Here is a 21,360-nt window from a genome sequence, read left to right on the forward strand (position 1 = left end):
AATGGGGGGGTAGAGTAGATACTGTGGAAATCTGACTTTCTTTTGTGTACCCCATCACTGCTTCATCTGCCCAAATACCTGACAAACAAGATATGGCTGAGAGTCAGAAATTCAATAAATCTAAATTGAAGAAGACAAGGGAAATCCACCGCCTTGCACAGAAGTAATTGAACAGGAGAAGCAAGGAAGTGAATCTTAATGGCATCGACCCTGCCAATATGCACAGTACAACCTATTGCAATTGCCTCCTTACTTTTTGTAGCAGTTAAACTCTGTAAGATGCAAAGAGATTGGGTGATGTTTAAATGATAGTGCTGGCCCTTTGGAATTGAGGCAAGCGTACACCTGACATTGATTGACGGTGTTGCTTCACTAATCTGCCTGTCTGGCTGCTTTGGGGGCTGGTGGAACAAAAAAATAGTGACTGCCCACTGGTGAAAAAAACCTGATGGGGAAAATACTGAATGTGGCAATGGAAAAAATAAATAAAGCAAATTGGGCCAGTGTCCTGGAAACTGTTAAGTACAATTTCCAAAATGTCACTTATTTAATCAAATGATTCAATTATTCATTTATTCAAAAATATTTACTGAATGCCTGATTTTTCTTCCAGGTGTTGTTTTAGCACTGAGAATAAAATGCTGATCAAATCAAACAAAATACTTTTTCAAGTGGAAATTATATTCTAGAGGGAGGAGGCTTTCACTAAACAAAAAATAAAGCATGAATACAACAGAGGGTTGAAATAAGTGCTATGATGAAGTCAAAGCAGGGGGATCTGTGGGTAGAGTGGGGGCTCCTTTAGATTGGGTGGTCAGGGAAGGCTTCTCTGAGGAGGTGACTGTTAAGGGGAGTGCTCACTGAAAAGACAGAGCGAGGTATTCAAGACTATAGGGAAAGCATCTCAGACAGGAAGAGCTGGTGGTACAAAAGCTTAAGGCAAGAACAAGTTTGATGCACTGGAGAACAGAAGGACAGCCAGCAACATTTTTATATCAGCAAATAAACATATTTTAAATTGAAAATTTAAAAAACAACATGCCCTTACAAGCTGGTCCTGTCTCAGCCACCAAAAGAAGGAAAAACCAGATCAAGAAGTAAAAGACCTAAATACACATTCAAAATAAAATGTATTGCTCTTTTCTTGCATGCATGCTAGGTTGCTTCAGTCATGTCCGACTCTTTGTGACCCTCTGGACTGTAGCCTGCCAGGCTCCTCTGTCCATGGGATGCTGCAGGCAAGAATTCTGGAGTGGCTTGCCATGCCCCGCTCCAGGGGATCTTCCCAACCCGGGTCAAACCTGCATCTCCTGCGGCTCCTGCATTGCAGGCTGATTCTTTATTGCTGAGCCACAAGGGAAGCCCCATTGCTCTTTTCTTACTTGATTACAATAATTAAACCTGTTCACTTGTCAAAATATAGTGGCTGAGGGGGACAGGGGACTTCCCTTGCAGTCTAGTGGTCAAGACTCCAGAGGCATGGGTTCAATCCCTGGTTAGGGAACTAAGGTCTCTGCATGCCATGTGGTACAGCCAATATATATACAGCTGACTCTGGAAAAGTCCCTGATGCCTGGAAAGATTGAGGGCAGGAGAAGAGGGCATCAGAGGATGAGATGGCTGTATGGCATCACTGATGCAATGGACAAGAACTTGGGCAAACTTCGGGAGATGGTGAAGGACAGAGAGACCTGGCATGCTGCAGTCCATGTGGTCGCAAACAGTCGGACATGACTGGGCGACTGAACAACAACAGCATAGGCTATATATACAGTATATATATATACACACACACACATACATATATCTCATCGGTGAATTCTCTTAAGCTAAGTCTCAGTTGAGTATCATATAATCTGAGGACACCACTGGGGAGTGAAAGGGAATGCTCAGACAGAGCTGTTGGCTGATATTGTGGAGGAGCTGGTATGTCAGGGTCCCAAGACCAACCCCAGGTTCAATGATCCATTAGGAGGATTCACATGACTCAGGATATGGTCATGGCTAAGATTCATTACAAAAAAGGATAGAAAGCAAAGGGAAAAGGCACATGGGCAAAGGCCAGGGGAGACCAGGCACAAGGTTGCAAGGGTCTTCTCCTGGTGGGGTCACACAGTTCATGCTTAATTCCCCCAGCAATCAACTGTGGCCACATGTGTGAAATGCTATTTTCCATGGAAGCCCATTAAACACAGAGTGCATAATACTTTTATTGGGGACTGGTCACATAGGCACCATCTGCCTAGCATGAAGCCAGCTTCTATATTCCCAAAAGGATTCTGTTCAGCATAATCCATAGTACCTTTACAAACAGTTTAGGGAGTGAGCCATCCTTATCGTTTCTGGGAATAGTGGAAACCCTCCCACCAAAGTTCAAGTTCTCAGATGCCAGCCAAGGACCAACCTAGGAAGCAGGCCTTTTAAAGATAGCCATCTCAGGACTGCTGTGTTAACTCTCCACCCCCCTCCCCCCCACCAACAAATGGGCTATGATCTCTCTTCTGAATTTTGCTAAACTAGTAAGGACGTGTATCCTACACTCATGGAAAGACAGCCTGAAGATTCAGTGTGGATCCCTGTAGGGTCAGTCTCCTGTTGGTGAAAATTGACCATTGCTCACTTCCCTCTTTAGAAAAGTCTCTCTTAATGACTTTTTTCCACCCCTAACATATCAGAAGCCACAAAAGATATACATATGTATTCCATTACATTTGCTTCAAATTTGAGGTTATGTTCAGATTTTGTTAATTCTCAGGTGCTCTACCAGGGTCAAGGGTTGGATGTTCTATTTTTCCCTTCACTCTGGGCTTGTCTTTTTAGATATGACACCTTGTGTGTGTTAGTCGCTCAGTCGTGTCCGACTCTTTGTGACCCCATGGACTGTAGCCTACCAGGCTCCTTTGTCCATGAGATTATCCAGGCAAGACTACTGGAGTGGGTTGCCATTTCCTTCTCCAGATCACTTATTCTTTGGAAGTTTAAAAATGGATGAAACTTAGCTACAGCAGTGGGACATTATCACTCCAGTTTCAAGCCTTCCATAATGACAGCTGTTCATGCCTAATGCACTGAGTCCACTATTGAAAGGTTCATAATACAATAGCTTCATAGTCATTTTCACTTTAACATAGTACTTAGTAAAAAAGCTTCAGGAAACATGTGAATGAAAGATACCATATAAAACCAAATAATGTAATGTTGTTCTACTCTAATTAAGTCCCCTATAGAGGTAATTTACTTATGGTAGTGATTGCTGAAGTGTTTTCTGCCAGTGTAAAACCAGTAGGAAGGTAACTCAGCATAAACCACTGTATTAGTTTCCTAGGGCTGCCATACAAATTACCACAAACTTGGTGGCTTAGAAACAACACAGTCCTGGAGGCTAGAAGCCCCAAATCCACATGTCAGAAAGGCAATGTTCTCCCTGAAGGCTCTAGGGAAGAATCTTTCCTCACCTCTTCCTAGCTTCTGGAGGCTCTCAGCAAGCTTTGGCCCCCCTCAGCTTGTAGATCGGCTTGTAGCTTGTCACTCCAGTCTATGACTCCACCTTGATCTTCTCTGTATATCTCTGTGTTTCTTCTCCTCTTCTAAGGAAAACATCTGTCACTGGATTTAGGGTCCAGCCTACCCCAGCATGACTTCATCTTAACTAATAACATTCGCAAAGACCCTACTTCCAAACTCGGCTGCATTCTCAGTTTCCTGGTAGATATGAATCTGGGGGACACCGTTCAACCCATTGGACTTGGGGGTGGCTCAGTGGTAAAGAATTCACCTGCCAATACAGGAGGCACAGGTTCGATCCCTGGGTTGGGAAGATCCTCTGGAGAAGGAAATGGCAACCCACTCCAGTATTCTTGCCTGGGAAAAATCCCATGGACAGAGGAGCCTGGCAGACTACAGTCCATAGAGTTGCAAAGAGTCAGACATGACTTAGCAGCTGAACAACAACAACATTCAACCCACTACACAACCACATATCCACATGGCCCTCCAGCAACATGGAAGGGTTTCAAATCATTGTCATTCTGGTAGTTCAAATAATGGAAGTTACAAAGGAATTTGTGGATGAGACACAGTCCTTAAGAGTGGGAATGTGAAAAAAAGAGTAGGAGTAAACTATTGGCATATTGAAAGGAATGTTTTGAAAAGCTGGAATACTGTTCCTAAGATATTTATAGTAATGACTTTAGGACCAAAAAAGGTAATCTTATTTAGGTTTCTTGGTAAAATGTTTTAAAATGTTGGTACATGATGGGAAATATGTACCTAATTGGATACTAATAAATTTGTATCTAAATAGGAAATATGATGTCTCCATGAATCTTTACACAGGCCACCAAGCAGCATGGCAGTTTTATGTCCTTGGGTAAATAGTAACAAAAGCCAGTTGTTCACAACATGAAATATGATATAGTTCAGAGGCAGTTTGCCGTAGTGTTAAGAGTAAGGGCTTTGAAGCAGGGTTGGACTTTAGGTCACAGCTCATACCACATTGGCCCTGTGGTTTGGACCAGTTGCTTCTGAGACTTAGGTTTCTCTGTTGTAAAATGGATGTACAAATATGTATCCCAATGAGTTATATGAGGGTAAATCACATAGTGCTTTTAAAGGACAGGCACATGGGAGAAATTCATGTATTTTTCATTGAATCAAGTTGCAGTCTAATTCAATCTCAGGACAAGCTCTGACTCAATTCTTGTCATCGTCGTGGTCTCCTAGTCAGTTTACACTGACCCGACACTGAAATTCCTATAGCACATTTTGAGGAGGTCATTATGAATACCATTATGCCCTAACCATTTATCTCCAAGGTCTTCAAAACTAGGAACTAACTAACATCAAAATAGTCTGACCATCATTGAAGCCTACCTGAATAAATTGCATATGGCAGTTTCATTCAACATCCCCAGGCTTCCACCTTTGAGGGGAGCCAATCTAGGTGTGCTGAAGGTATTATTTTGTTTCCTTATCATTCTTATATTGATATAACTAAAATTATAACCTGGGTAGAGAATATCAGAGCACTGGAATATTCTCCATCCCAGAGGGAGACTCAGTCAGCAAGTTTTTTCCTTGGCCAATTTACACTGGGGATAAAGTCTATGCCTCCTCTAGGGCCTTAGCCTGTTTCCATAAAAAATAAAAACAGGAAATGCCCATTTTAAAACAATTACAGGGTTCGCAATGGTGTCATTATACACAGCCCAAAATTCCTCCCACTGTTGGCCAATCAGTTATTCAACTGGTTGGAGAGAGACATCATTGATAACATACTGGAAATTAGGGGTGAGAAATGGAATATTTCTTACCATATCAGTAAACAAGGAAGTCACATTCATCAGTGACTGCAACCCTCCAATGTGAGTTGGTGAGCCCTAAGGGCACTCAGGAAGGAGAATATCAGTGATCTAGCAGCCATCAGAATGGCGGCCACTACCTAAGTGAGCCCTGAGGAAGGAAGCTCAGGATGTGAGAACAGGATACTGGCCCCAGATAGCTGAGATGACTATGAAAGGGATGATTTCAGTGAGCCCAGACTCTTGCATCTTTCCATACAAAGAAAAGTTAAGTTAGGTTAACTTTTGAATTAAGTTAACTGAATTCCTTGTTAGGTTACCTGGTTTTCTTTAATTAACAACAATCTTCAGATATTCAGACTACCTGCCCTTTGTTTACAAAACCTCTATATAACCTGGCTCCTCACCTCCTTGGAGCAGTTCTCTCCTGGTTACTTGAGATTCTGTCTCCTGGCCTTGAAGTCCTAAAAATTACCACTGAATAAAACATAACTCTCAACTTTCAGGTTGTTAATAATTTTTAGGTCAACGCTAGGGCACACAGTAATTCAAGGCAGGATAGGGACATTGGAAAGAATTCATGGCACGACCCTATGAGAATACAACCTCTGTCTGCCTTCAGCTTTTGCAATGCATCCACCATGTTCTGATAATTAGGAACTACTCAACTCTTTCTAAGCATATCAGGATTGTTGAGTGATTGCCCATCTGGTCCATATATATGTTTGCTCTTAAGATCTGGCCCAGCACACTATTTGGGTTTGGGGTTTTGTTTGTCTGTTTGTTTTTCATTATCTGTTTACCCACGCACATGGACTCTGCATCAGGTCTTCCTCCAGCCGTAGGAGACTTTGTTTACAGTATTTATTGTTTTGTTTTTTGCTTTATTTTGGCTTTCTGGGAGTTTTGATTTCTAAACAAGTTTTGATTTCATACCAAAGGGGAAAATATTAAAGAATGATAGAAACTTGAGATTTCAAAGATCTTTATGAACTATTTTATATCAACCATGCTTTTCATGCCTCCTCCACACCATTCCTTCAAAATCATTCTTTAGCCTGCATGAAAATACCCAGTATCAGGGTATTTTTTTATATACAGAGCTATCTTGTTCCATTTTTATATGGTCTGACTTTTCTGACCAGAATTCATAGAAACTGACTGAGAGTTCTCTTTTACATTGAATTAAAATAGATCTTACTATGAGTCTTCTCAATGTTCCTCTGTTTTGTACTATCTTCATAAACTCATATATTTTAATATATTAATACTTGAAAGTTTCAATTCATTGCAGTTAATACTCTTATTGGTGCTTAAATTGTACCCTATTTGGCCAATGTGATCTGTCTTCAAGTTGGCTGCTGGGTCATTTTGACATAACGCTATTAGTCTTTGATAACTCCCTTGCATATTTCTTCACTAAGGCCAAGAATTAGCCATTACTCTAGGAAGTCCTATTTCATTTTCAATTACTTTCAAAATCATGTTTGGGAGAAATTTCCTTCTTTGAATGGTATGTTTTTTTCTGGTTATTACAGTCATACTCTTTTTGGTAAAAAGAAAAATACTAAAAGAGATTTTTAAAATAGAACCACCAATACTGCCATCATCCAGAAATAATCAATGTTAACATTTTATCTCCTCAACTATCTTTCCATTTAAAATCCTATGTCATGCTCCTCCTTTTTCTAAACCAACAGGAAAAGAGAATGGTGGAAAATAGTTGCCATTTTAAAACATTTAGGCAAAATCAAGTTGAATAAGTATTTTAGCTTGTTGACCATTCATTTTAAATCCTCATACGGCTAATTAAACATCCAGAGCAAATTGATCAGTGTGAGAAACTTTAAATTTGGGTACTTTGGGTTTTGCAAAAGCTGTTTTGCTACCATTGTTGACAGATTCCTAAGACTGCAAAGCTGCAGGAATCCACCGGAAGGCAAACAAAACTATATGTTCAATGGAAATGAAGAGGGACCAAAATGAAAAGTCATTACAAAGCCAGAGAGTATTTTTAACTCTGTCAATCTTTCATTTGTAACACATAACACAGCTCTTACAATATTTGAAGTTGGGATAATAAATTTCTGGAGGGCTATATAGAAAGCCCAGTGAATCCATGGTAAAGAATTCTCCTGCCAAGCAGGAGACCCAGGCTTGACCCCTGGGTCAGGAATGTCCCCTGGAGGAGGAAATTGTAAACAACTCCAGTATTTTTGCCTGGAGAATCCCCTGGCCCGAGGAACCTGGCAGGCTACAGTCCATGGGGTCACGAAAGAGTCGAACGTGACTTAGCAACTAAACAACAACATAGAAAGCCCAGATTACTGTTAGTAGGCCTGTAAGTCCAGCCCAAATTACAGGTTTGTCATTGTTTCCAGTGAAAAGTTTTTTTTTTTTTTAAGATTTTTAGTAGACTGGAAGAAAAATAAGAATGGTGTTTTCTCTATGATTTATATATAGTGCCTTTAAACATAAAGCAGAAAGCAACATTATTGACAAAATAATATTGACTATTTAAAGATCTTCAATATCTTTGTTTTCCCAAGTGATTCCAATGTGAAAACAGCTTAGGAGTTGCTCCTTCCCCCATATCACTGAATCCATTTCACCTGCAGCTTCTGTGGCTGAAGGATTGAAGTGACATTTTCTATTAAGCTTTGTCATGCTACCCCTTGCTCATAGATTCTTTAATGTCCAAGAGGCTTTTATTGTCTGTAGAAATATTCCCTATTCTTTGTACTTTGTTTACAGTTCAATATCTTAATCTTATGAGTTTGTGAAAGTGAAAGTCGCTCAGTCGTGTCCGACTCTTTGCGACCCCATGGACTATACAGTCCATGGAATTCTCCAGGCCAGAATACTGGAGTAGGTAGCCTTTCCCTTCTCCAGGGGATCTTCCCAACCCAGGGATAGAACCCAGGTCTCCTGCATTGCAGGCAGAGTCTTAACCAGTTAAGCCACAAGGGAAGCCCAATCTTATGAGTTTAGCATTTCTATAAACATAAAAAGAGTAAACATTAGAAAAAATAGCAAATATTTTTGTTTGTTTTGTTTAGTCACTCAGTCATGTCTAACTCTTTGCAACCCCATGGACTATAGCCTGCCAGTCTCCTCTGTCCATGAGATTCTTTAGGCAAGAATACTGGAGTAGTTTGCCGTTTCTTCCTCCATGGGATCTTCCTGACTCAGAGGTCAAACCAGTGTCTTCATGTCTCCTGAATTGCAGGTAGATTCTTTACTGCTGAGCCACCGGGGAAATCCAATATAATATTCTTATGAATTTAGCATTTCAATAAACATAAAAGAGCAAACATTAGAAAAAAGAGCAAATATTTATGGACTTTAAAAAATATTCACAACCTAAAAGTTGAGAGTTATGTTTTATTGTGCAGGAACTTTTGTGACTTCAAACCCAGAGGCAGCATCTCAAGTAACCCCAAGAGAACTGCTGGGAGGAGACAGGTTACATAGAAGTTTTGCAACAAAGAGCAGATAGTCTGAATGTAGAAAGCCAGATATCCCAAGTTAAGGAAGTTAGTGGTTTTCCATGTATGGGAAGATGTAAGAGTCTGGCTCACTGAAATCATTCCTTTGATATGCACCTCAGTTGTCTGGGGCCAAGTACCTTGTGTTTTCACATCCTGAGTTTTTTCAGGGCTCACCAGCTCACCATCCGTGGCAGCTTTAATCACTGATGACTGTGATATCCTTTGTTTACTGATATGGCAGGGAATATTCCATTTCTCATATTCCTCAATGGTTCCCAAAGTGTGGTCCCAAACCAGCAGCATAAGCAGTACGTGGCAGCTTGTTAGAAATGCAAATTTTGGGGGGCCCCTAAAACAACAACCAGACCTACTGAATCAGAAACACAATTGGCTGTGTTCTAATAAGCCCACCTGGTGATTCTGATGTTGCATCTAAGTTTCAGAGCAATTGCTTTAAATGGTCACATACTAACTTATACAGCCACTAAATCAAATACATATTAAATTGAACAAAACAGGTCTCATCAACCATTTAAACACTGATTGCAACTTAATCAAATGCTTTAAATCATTTAACTTAATCACAAGTCTAGCATTTCAAATTTCCTTGAATGCTCTAAATATTTTAAAAAGGAAAATATACACATAAAATACCGCATTGATTAGAGAGATGATTAATTTTTTCAACAATAAAACTAAGCACAATGCTATTAGTATCGTAGATTTAATTTTGTTTAAAGTCTTGCCCCTACTTTTATTTTTATCCTTACACGATCCTGGAATTTAAATGTGTGTGTGTAATTCTAGCAGACTAGAAAGAAGAAAAATCATCTCAAGAGGCTAGGAATGCAGATTAAGTGGATTGGTGACCACTTAATTTTGGTTGGGTTCGGGAACTGCTTGCTAAGTTCAAGATGAATTAAATTCAAGCTGCCATCCACTAGCTTGAATATATTTTTATCACCTAGTTTTCACTTTTAACAATGGGATCTGGATACTGGTTTCCTATTGCTGCTTTAACAAATTACCATACATTTAGTGACTTAACACAAGATTTATTATCTTACACTTCTGCAAGTCAGAGGTCTAAAATGAACTCCCAGGGCTGTGATCCTTCAGGAGGCTCCAGGGGAGAATCCAATTCCTTGGTCTTTCCGACCTCCAGTGGCTGCCTACATCCTTTGGCACAGGTTTCCTTCTTCCATATCAAAGCCAGCGTCATAGCTAGCATCTTCTCTTCTGACCTCCCGCTTTGCTTTCTCTCTCTCTCTCTCTCCTTTTTTTTCTTTTCTTTGCCTCACTGTGCAGCTTACAGTGTCTTAGTTCCTCAACCCGTGGAACCCGTGCCCCCTGCAGTAGAAGCACAAAACCCCAACCTCTGGACCATCAGGGATGTCTCCCTCCTGTTGCTCTCTTATAAGGAACCTTTCTCTTAGATTAGACCCAGCCCAAGATAATCTCCCCATCTCAAGATCCTTAATTGAAGCACATAGGGAAAATTTCCATTGTCATATAAGGTAACACTCACAGGTTCTGGGTACTAGGACACGAACATCCTGTGGGGGTAGGGGGGACTTATCCTGTCTTCCATAGGATACTTGCTTCTGTTTTTCATATGAATTCTCATTTATTAAAGAAGTTAAAAGCTGGGGTGTCATTCAATTTTTATTTGTTTTCAGTCTCTGGCAGGACATGACTCATTGTAATATTTTTATGCTATATTAATCTGGCCTGGTTTCAATGTTTTAAAATATATGCCTTTCTGATTGGCATTGTTTTATAATTAGTTGGGTCACCAAGAGGTTTTACTCCCAGAGTGACAGGAAAGTGAGTTTGAAAATTTAGATTTCTTCTTCAGGACAGTAAACTAAATATTTATTTTGGAATAAATGGTTGTATCATCTTTCTAATTGGAAATTGTGTATGACAACAGGTGCTAGTTAGCTGCAGGATTCTTCTTCTACATCACTTCATGTAAGACCACAAATGCTGATGGGGCTTTTCCATTCATGTTATAGCTTCTACTATTTCTAGGACAATTTGACTTCTAAGTTGTCTTAATTATTTGTGGTTTACACAAAAAAATGGCAGATATCTATACTTTATGAACAGAAATATACTTAACAAAACCCCACAAAATATCTGTCTGTATCTATACAGTTATATATAAGCATTTTCCTACTTACTTGAATAAATACATTTAAATGTAATGGTAATAGTCATCCTTCTTTGACATTACAATTATATTTTTGTACATTTTCTTTATAGTCACTCTTTTCTTATGAGCTTCATGGCCTTTTTATAAGCACAGCTTGCTTTGCTTAATGACTTTTGCTATAAATGCTCACAATTTGACAAACGGTTAAGCTGGTCCTTTTTCCTTTTAGCACTGCCCCTGCTATTTTAAAAATATCTTTGGCTTCCTAGCAACAACAGGGTGTTACAGACTATACTGATTTTATCCTGCCGAAGGACATGGAATTAACTAGCCTCTGGTTTGTGGTTCCTTTTTCAGGTATAGCACAATATTAAGACCAAAATTTGGGCACTAGGGATGCTGACAAACGTTGAGGGGAGAAAATATTACAGCTACTGCCACTGCCATGGCACTGCTCTTGGTAGAGACTGAACCGAAAGGAAAATACAGTAGACCCTTGAACAACACAGGAGTTAATCCACAGATAACTTACAGTCCACCGTCTGTATCCATGGTGACTCAGCATCCATGGATTCAACCAACCATGGACTATATTCTAGTATTAACTGTTGAAAAGATGCACTTACAAGTGGACCTCTGCAGTTCAAACCCATGTTGTTCAAGGGTCAGCTGTACTTCTTTCACGTGTATGAGATCTTGTTCTTTCCAGCATAACATATTGTGTTGTTATCCTTTACTTTTCTTAAAGTCTGAGAGTTCAGCCACTACCAAGACTTTCCTCCTCTACACTGATCCATTGTTCCACCCAGAAGCAGAGTATCCAAATCTTCCGCCACCTCCTCACTATCTCTGTTTTCTAGGACAATGGTTCTCAGCCTTGTCTGTAGATTGGACTAACTTGGAGAGCTTCACAAATATGAATGTGAATCCCCCACCACAGCTTCTGGTTTAAACTTCCAAAGGGCTGAATATGGCATCAGCATTTGTACATGTTCATAGGTGATACTAGTGTGCAGCCAAGGTCAAGAACCTCTGTTCTAGAAGGTGTTGGGCAACCTCAAAAAGCAGACCAGTCACTATTCTATGAGACTATACCATAAAGGTCCCAGGGATATGAAGTCCATGTTATAAACAGGACAAGTAAATACCTGCTGCCTGTTGGCTTCTTTGCTTCCAGAACTCTTGGGATTGTTCAAGGCAGGGAACAATAAGTGCCCTTTTTCAATATTCTTGAAAATTTCAAGTGTATAGGACATTGACTTCTCCAATTGCTCTCCCAGTGTTTCCCTTTGTCAGCCTCACTTTTCTTCCATCTTTCCTAACCTTGCTGTAATTATTTCAAAGCTTTCAAAAGCCTTGGTTTTCTCAACTATGAGATTAAGATAACATTTACAAAACAGGGCATTGTAGAGTTCATGAACCAAGAGGTTGGCAGCCCACAGTACTAGCTCCCTAAAACTATCTGAGAGGCTACAACAGAAGTTAGATCAGTTTTTCTGACTAGGAGATTCCAGAAGGTCAACTGCAATCTGCTAATCCAGATTTTTTTTTAATCCTATCTCTACACAGATCAATCCTGGGTGTTCATTGGAAGGACTTATGCTGAAGCTGAAACCAATACTTTGGCCACCTCATGAGATGAGTTGACTCACTGGAAAAGAGTCTGATGCTAGGAGGGATTGGGGGTAGGAGGAGACGGGGACGGCAGAGAATGAGATGGCTGGATGGCATCACCGACTCAATGGACATGAGTTTGAGTGAACTCCGGGAGTTGGTGATGGACAGGGAGGCCTGGCGTGCTGTGGTTCATGGGGTCGCAAAGAGTCGGACACGACTAAGTGACTGAACTGAACTGAACTGAACTACACACTGAGGGAAGTGGTGCATATTTAAAGATGTCCTTTGGGGTCAAACACCCCTCTACTGCTCTCTGATAGGATTTTAACTCTCATAAAATTAACCAATTCTTCTGAAAAAGGAAATTGATAATTGTGTATAATTATAGACCTTATTGGGATATCTACCACCATCTAAATAACTTTCCCAACGTAGAATTAAAAACCTGTATTCTGTAGTATAAAATGTCAGTATATCTGTACTGTGAAGGAAATTTGTACTGTGATCTTGAAAAAAGGGGAGAAGATCTAAAATTCTTTCAATATAATAGCCTATGTCTTAAGACTGTGGTTCAAAAACTTTGGAAGGTTATCTGAGTTACTTGGGGAACTTGGTAAAAGTACAAAGACCCAGCCTACTCTATTTCAGGAGCTTGGACCTCTGTGGTTTATTATTCACTTAGTTCTAATATACACCCAAGTTTGGGATCCATTGCCTCAGGGCATGAGATTGATCAAGCTAGGTGGTTACTCTTAAAGATGGAGGCCTTAATGGAAGAGAGTAAATGATTCATTTTTCAGGATTTGAGATGCTTTTTTCTTTCAACTGAACTAGAAAGCATTCTCTGTCAGTGAGAGTGTGGACAAAGTCCTCTGTCATTGTGGGCTGCCATCCCTTGATCTCTTGATTTCTGTGGAGTGGGGTGAGGCTGGTTAGGTTTCAAAGAAAAGGATGGATGGTACTTTTGAAAATATGGTGGCATCAATTTCCTCTTTATAAGGAGTCTTTAACTTTTATATGCAAATGAGTCACCTGGAAACCATGTTAAAATACAGATTTTGATTCAGGGTGGGGCCTGCGATTCTGCAGTTCTAATAAGCCCCAGGTTAGATGCTGATACTGTTGATTTGAGCAGTGAGGTTCCAGCTTTGGTTCTTAACCTTGGCTACACACTGGAATTTCCTGGAAAGTCTTAAACAGTGCTGATCAGTAGGTCGTACCTTTAGAGATTATATTTTTCTGATGAAATTGATAGAGATTATGGCCTGTCTCAAGAGTATAAGAAATTCTCTAGGTGACTTTCATATGCAGCAAAAATTGAAGATCCCGACCTTAGTCAACCATCAAATATCACCTGTTTCGCAGGAGAAACTCTAAAGTGGCTCTTTTAGTCACCTCTTTCAAACTGCAATGTACATTGTGCTTAGACATCTCAGAGCACTGGTTTCCAAGTCTTGACCCCCTCCCCTGATGCCCTGCCATAAGAATTTTATCAGAAGTTTTAAAATAAGAAAATAAAGACAATAGAGTCAATTTCATAAAGCTAAATTAATTCAAGCTCAAGGATGATTTTTGAGATTAAGTCATTCACACATTTTTGTTGTTAAAATGTCCTCTTTTACTAAATGAAGATATTAACATATTTTATATGTTTATTTGTTTATCATGTCCTTAATTTTCTAAACAAAAAGTTAGAAATCTTATGTTGATTGCCATATGGTTTTAAAAATTTTGCTGATCCATGAAATCTGAAAATCTGGAAGCTATGAGTATGAGAAATTAGGAAAATATGAATAAAAAAAAAGAGTCCAAGGACTTACAGTGGTTAGGACTCTGCACTTCCACTGCAGGGGTCATGGGTTCCATCTCTGGTCAGGGAACTAGGATTCCACATGCCACACATCTCAGCTGAAAAAATAAATCCAAGTCTAGAAAATATTGTTCCTGGAATATGATTTTTAATCTTTGATTGTCTAATCCCTGGGAGAAAGGAATTTTTTTAGTGGTGCTTGAATTTTATAAGCACCAACAGTTTTCTATGGACTGAGTAAATAATGTCTCGAACATATCAGTTCAGTTTAGTCGTTCAGTTGTGTCCAACTCTTTGCGACCCCATGAACTGCAGCACACCAGGCTTCTCTGTCCATCACCAACTTCCGGAGCTTACATAAACTCATGTCCATTGAGTTGGTGATGCCATCCAGCTATCTCATCCTCTGTCATCCCCTTTTCCTCCCACCTTCAATCTTTCCCAGCATCAGGGTCTTTTCAAATGAGTCAGTTCTTCACATCAGGTGGCCAAAGTATTGGAGTTTCAGCTTTAGCATCAGTCCTTCCAATGAATATTCAGGACTTATTTCCTTTAGGATTGACTGGTTGGATCTCCTTGCAGTACAAGGGACTCGCAAGAATCTTCTCCAACACCACAGTTCAAAAGTATCAATTCTTTGGCACTCAGCTTTCTTTATAGTCCAACTCCCACATCCATACATGACTACTAGAAAAACCATAGCTTTGACTAGATGGACCTTTGTTGGCAAAGTAATGTCTCTGCTTTTTAATGTGCTGTCTAGATGGGTCATAGCTTTTCTTCCAAGGATCAAGTGTCTTTTCATTTCATGGCTACAATCACCATCTACAGTAATTTTGGAGTCTAATAAAAGAAAGTCTGTCACTGTTTCCATTGTTTCCCCATCTATTTGCCGTGAAGTGATAGGACCAGATGCCATGATCTTAGTTTTTTGAATGTTGAGTTTTAAGCCAGCTTTTTCACTCACCTTTTTCACTTTCATCAAGAAGTGGTGTCATCTGCATGTCTGAGGTTACTGATATTTCTCCCAGCAATCTTGATTCTAGCTTGTGCTTCATCCAGCCCTGCATTTCGTATGATGTACTCTGCATATAAGTTAAATAAGCAGGGTGACAATATACAGCCTTGACATAATCCTTTCCCGATTTGGAACCAATCTGTTGCTCAGACATATAAAAAGGATTAATTTTCCAAATATATGATGATTTAAATACAAATCCATGAAATATTTACTAAATACATACTGCTTAGCAGTATGTACATACTGCTGCTGCTGCTGCTGCTAAGTCACTTCAGTCGTGTCTGACTCTGTGCGACCCCATAGACGGCAGCCCACCAGGCTTCCCTGTCCCTGGGATTCTCCAGGCAAGAATACTGGAGTGGGTTGCCATTTCCTCCTCCAACGCATGAAAGTGAGAAGTGAAAGTGAAGTCGCTCAGTCGTATCCTACTCTTAGCGACCCCGTGGACTACAGCCTGCCAGGCTCCTCTGTCCATGGGATTTTCCAGGCAAGAGTACTGGAGTGGGTTGCCACTGCCTTCTCCGAAATACATACTAGCTTTAGTTTTTATACATTTTCTTTTGACATGGTAATATCATCAACTACTTTTTGATCTTTCACCACGAACAAGGCATCATACTATGCATCTTATATAGGTTACCTCATATAATCCTCACAACAACACAATGAGATAGATACCATTATTATGGCTTTACAGATGAAGAAACCAAGTTATCGAGAAACTAAATAACATGTCCAAGGTCACACAGCTAGTAAGTTAGAGAGTCAAAATTACAAAGTCTAACTTATAATAATAACATTATAAGACTAACTTATAATAACTAACTTATAAGGTATAAGGATACCTTATAATAATGACTCTATATTTAATAAAACTACTATCATGAGAGATTTTCCCTTTTTGCCATTATAAATAGTTCCTTAAAACTGAAATGACTAGAAGCCTCTGCTGTGGGGTTTCCCTTTAATAAGGTATAAGACATAATAATGGAAAAAGCAAGATTTTAAACAAAAAGCCATCCCTGTTATTTTTGTAAGGTTAAAACTTTAGCTGAGGGACCGCCATCATTCTGACACATGGAGAGAACTTAAATTCTGGATCCCAGATTCTCATTCCACGATTTTATCATCTGCACATTTGAGGCAATGTATTATAATGGTAAGAACATGGACTTTTAAAAAATTTTAATTGGAGGCTAATTACTTTACAATATTATATTGGTTTTGCCATTCATTGACATGAATCTGACATGGGTGTACATGTGTTCCCCATCCTGAACCCCCCTCCCACCTCCCTTCCCATATCATCCCTCTGGGTCATCCCAGTGCACCAGCCCCGAGCACCCTGTCTCATGAATCAAACCTGGACTGGCGATTCATTTCACATATGATAATATACATGTTTCAATGCCATTCTCCCAAGTCATCCCATCCTCGCCCTCTCCCACAGAGTCCAAAAGACTGTTCTATACATCTGTGTCTCTTTTGCTGTATCACATACAGGATTATCGTTACCATCTTTCTAAATTCCATATATATGCGTTAGTATACTGTATTGGTGTTTTTCTTTCTGGCTTACTTCACTCTGTATAATAGGCTCCAGTTTCATTCACCTCATTAGAACTGATTCAAATGTACTCTTTTTAATGCCTGAGTAATACTCCATTGTGTATATGTACCAAAGCTTTCTTATCCATTTGTCTGCAGATGGACATCTAGGTTGCTTCCATGTCCTGGCTATTATAAACAGTGCTGTGGTGAACATTGGAGTACGTGTGTCTCTTTCAGTTCTGGTTTCCTCAGTGTGTATGCCCAGCAGTGGGATTGCTGGATCTGAGCGACTTCACTTTCACTTTTCACTCGCATGCATTGGAGGAAGAAATGGCAACCCACTCCAGTGTTCTTGCCTGGAGAATCCCAGGGACAGGGGAGCCTGGCTGCCGTCTATGGGGTTGCACAGAGTGGGACACAACTGAAGCGACTTAGCAGCAGCAGCAGCATGGCAGTTCTATTTCCAGTTTTTTGAGGAATCTCCACACTGTTCTCCATAGTGGCTGTACTAGTTTGCATTCCCACCAACAGTGTAAAGGGTTCCCTTTTCTCCACACCTCTCCAGCATTTATTGCTTGTAGACTTTTGGATAGCAGCCATTCTGACTGGCGTGAAATGGTACCTCACTGTGGTTTTGATTTGCATTTCTCTGATAATGAGTGATGTTGAGCATCTTTTTATGTAGAACATGGACTTTTGAAATTAAACTGACTTTGGTTTGAAGATGAGTTCTTCCAATGTAATTAGTTGTGTGAGCTGGGGCAAGTTACTAAGCTTCTTTGTTATTTTAGGTCCATCGGTTATAAAATTAGACAAGTTATATCCATCTTCACTGCCCAACAGAGACGTCCCATGTCAGACAGATTGGCCCAGCTCTGGAGACCCCACTGTGCTTGGCCCTTGGTGGGAACATGCCGGGGAGGGTATGGCCTTGACAGAAATGCCGTGACAGATCCCAAAGGTGCAGCAGCTGGGGGCTGTCAGCTAATGGCACTCCTTCCAGAAGGTTCTCTCTTGAAAAACAATCTGTGTGTGCACCTCCACTGTTGCCACACTGCTACTTTCTATTTTACAGTGAAACTGCATACTTGAGGGGAGATGTCCCTCCTCCCAAATGCCACAATCCAGTTTACTATTTTTTCTCTATATATCTTGTCTTTGGTCTTGTCCCTTTCAACTTTACCAATTGCTATATATCAATTATAGTTCATCATTATAATTGATGGGCCCACAATTGGCTTCTTAGCACCGCAAAAAATACTAAAACCAGGGCTAAGACATCAGGGTAACACATTCGCTTCTGTAATGACTACATATTTATCATTAGCTTTTAAACCTGTCATGTTGATAGGTAGTTGTAACAGTAAAAATTCTCATGTATTAGCATTTCTTATGACTTTTTAAGATCCTAAATTAAGAAGGAATCATTAAGCCTAATCAACTTAGATAATGTTTTCTTGGTTTGCCACAGTGTGTTGTCTAGCATGACAGATGCCGTGCTGGCGCGAGTGTACAAACAATCAGATCTGGACATCCTGGCTAAAGAAGCATCCATCCCAATTGTCAATGGGCTGTCGGATTTGTACCACCCTATCCAGATCCTGGCTGATTACCTCACGCTCCAGGTTGGCTTACTTCTTTGCCTCACACAAGAGCAAAATCAATAAATAATTCCTAAGTAGCTCTAAATGGAAGCATTTAAATTGTGGCATTGGTGTTTTGTTTTCAAATAACATCTTGGCAGAGATGCATAGCATGTGTGTACAACTTGATAACCAAGGAAGATAGGGCATTATTGAAAACAGATTAGAAGACACTTCAGTTCTCAAACCTTTGCTTTTTGGGTGCCATATTTATTTAACACAGTGGATGAACAGAGAGTGCTGGAGCACAGAAAATGGATACATCTTTATGTCATGCATAATACGTAAGGCTCTATGATTTGGGAGTGAAGACTGATGGAGAGTGCTTTGAATATTCAAAATGACCAATTACTAAATCACTTTCTGAGAAGAAGGCCATTTGCTATTATTTTAATAAACTGCTTAAGACTGGAGTTAAGAGCATGAAGAATTCACAGAATGGAGGTGCAGATTTAGCCATGTCCCTTCAAATTATGAAACTGAGTAACTTTGAAAGATTCATCCTGTTGGGTTGGCCACAGCCAATCTACATAGTCTTGCCACTGGGAATCCTAAGAACCATGGTTTCTGCATCTATGAACTATTCTGGGAGACAGGGCAAACTGGACAGGTCCCCCTTGCTCCTTATTTGAATATGCTATACACATGTAAATGTGAGGTTAAACTCAAAATGAAACTCTTTGGTGATGAAGATAAGATGAATGCAGAGAGGATATACTATGTTAGACACCAAGCAGCTGTTTGTAGGTATGGCTTTACATATATGCCAGATAATTTAATGCTTCTCGCTGGGATTTCATCATTACTAGTTTATATATTCATGAGGGACAGTGAAATGTTCTATTCATCATATTGTTCCCTGCAGGACCTGGTACAATGCCTTCATAACAGACATGCTCAAAGTAGGAGCTGAATGAATAAATAGCAGCTTGTAAAGAGCATGGAATTTAAATCAGATGGACCTGGATTTACATCCTAGCTTAGCCACTTAACTAATTTGTGATCTTCAAATTAGTTAGCCTTTCTCTTCTAAAAATCTTAAAATCTTTACACTTACATTTAAATCTCTTTACATTTGTAAATATATAAATGTATACAATATATGAAACCTACAGACACTTCAAGAAAAGTAAAACAAACACCCATGTGCCCATTATGTAGTTTTGGCAAATCTTACTTTAGAATTTTTTGTTTTTAAGTAAAATATTACAGGGACTTCCCTGGTGGTCTGGTGGTTAAGACTCCAGGGTTCCACTGCAGGGGGTGCAGATTCAATCCCTGGTCAGGGAACTAAGATCCTGCAATCCCATGCAGTGTGGCCAAAAATATTACAGGTAGATTTGAAGTCCACTGTGTAACTATCTTTGATCCCATTTCCTCCAACCCCTCAAAGACATTTTATCCTGGCATTTGTATTTATGATTTCCAAGCATATGTTCATACTTTAACTGTCCATGTCAATATCCATAAGAAACCAAGTATATTAATGGCTTTCAGCCATATAAACAGTAACATTCTCAATACCCATGCTACATTGTTCTAGGTGCATTGTATTTCCCCTTTCTTATTCTAACAACTATAAGCTTCATAAAGGCAAAGTTTTTGTCTCCTTTGTTCATTGTTATATCTCCAGGGCCAAGGACAGTGTCTGGACATGGATGATTCTCAATTTGTTGAATGAAAGAACAAATGCAACAAAGATTCAGATTTGCAATATATGAAAACATGAGTCTTCATATGATCATATGATGTCTTGGCTTAAGATATTAGGATATTTTTTGGTGATTAGGACTTCTTTTTGGTGATTGTATCTTCATGTTATTAAATTGCTCTGTATAATGCAAAAAAATAGTAGTTTCTTCATTCCAACAAAGCATTTAAAATCGAGATGTGGACATGACTGAACGACTGAACTGAACTGAATAATTGTTTCACATAAGTGGAATTCCTCCTGGATGTAATTTCCTCCATCCCTTGCCTTTCAGGAACACTACAGCTCTCTGAAAGGCCTTACCCTCAGCTGGATTGGGGATGGGAATAACATCCTGCACTCCATCATGATGAGTGCGGCGAAATTCGGGATGCACCTTCAGGTGGCTACCCCAAAGGTAGGGAAACTTTCTGCCTTGAAACTAACCCCCCTTTGAAATCATTCCCAGATACAATTACCTAGTGAAAAAACAAACCTCTCTTCCTTTCAAGGAGAGCACAGTTGAGGCCACAAAATTTAGGTTATGTTGCTATCCCTACTATTATAGCTATCCGGCCTCTTGAGTGTCCAATTTCCCATCTCTACACAAAGAGATAATCTTGGCTGATGCCTTTCATCTTGTGAGTTTCTGTGTTAAAAGCATGTCTGAATTATCCCTTTGAATGCCCTGAAACCAGCCATTATGATAACTGGCTTTCTTGTGTATTGCTACCACAAAGGCTGAAGAAAATAATGAAATCCCGACAGCCTAGAAGTCTCAAGGCATGGCAAAGACGCTGTCATTGTTCGAATATTACAGCTTGTTGAAAAAAAGTTCAATCTAATGTGAAGGACACAGTGATAGCGTCTGCATCAGCTTAGTGTTTCAAAACTCAAATCCAAGGGTCCTTCAGCCTTTTAAATCTGAATCCTGGCTGTGAAGCTGACCTACCCTACTTCCTATCCTGCTGTTAATCTCTCACAGGATGTATGGGAACGGGAACGGGCCTTCTTTTATAGGTCTAAGGTAACCCTTTTGATATACAAGAAACTAGCAGTAATTGTTGTCTGTGAGAAGT

The 21,360-nt window shown here is 39.8% G+C and overlaps 1 protein-coding gene across 1 annotated transcript in view; it reads left to right on the forward strand.

Annotated features, from left to right (window-relative positions):
- The window catches only part of OTC (ornithine transcarbamylase), a 77,208-nt gene that overhangs the window by 35,757 nt on the left and 20,091 nt on the right, over nt 1-21,360 (forward strand). Inside the window, exons 5-6 of the mRNA XM_055438495.2 lie at nt 18,420-18,573; nt 20,577-20,699. Of these exons, the coding sequence (XP_055294470.1) occupies nt 18,420-18,573; nt 20,577-20,699 (277 nt within the window). The remainder of the gene's footprint in view (nt 1-18,419; nt 18,574-20,576; nt 20,700-21,360) is intronic.

Source organism: Moschus berezovskii, chromosome X (genome assembly GCF_049115385.1).
Source record: "Moschus berezovskii isolate FMDL1 chromosome X, NW_MosBer_1.0, whole genome shotgun sequence".
Taxonomy (NCBI): domain Eukaryota; kingdom Metazoa; phylum Chordata; class Mammalia; order Artiodactyla; family Moschidae; genus Moschus; species Moschus berezovskii.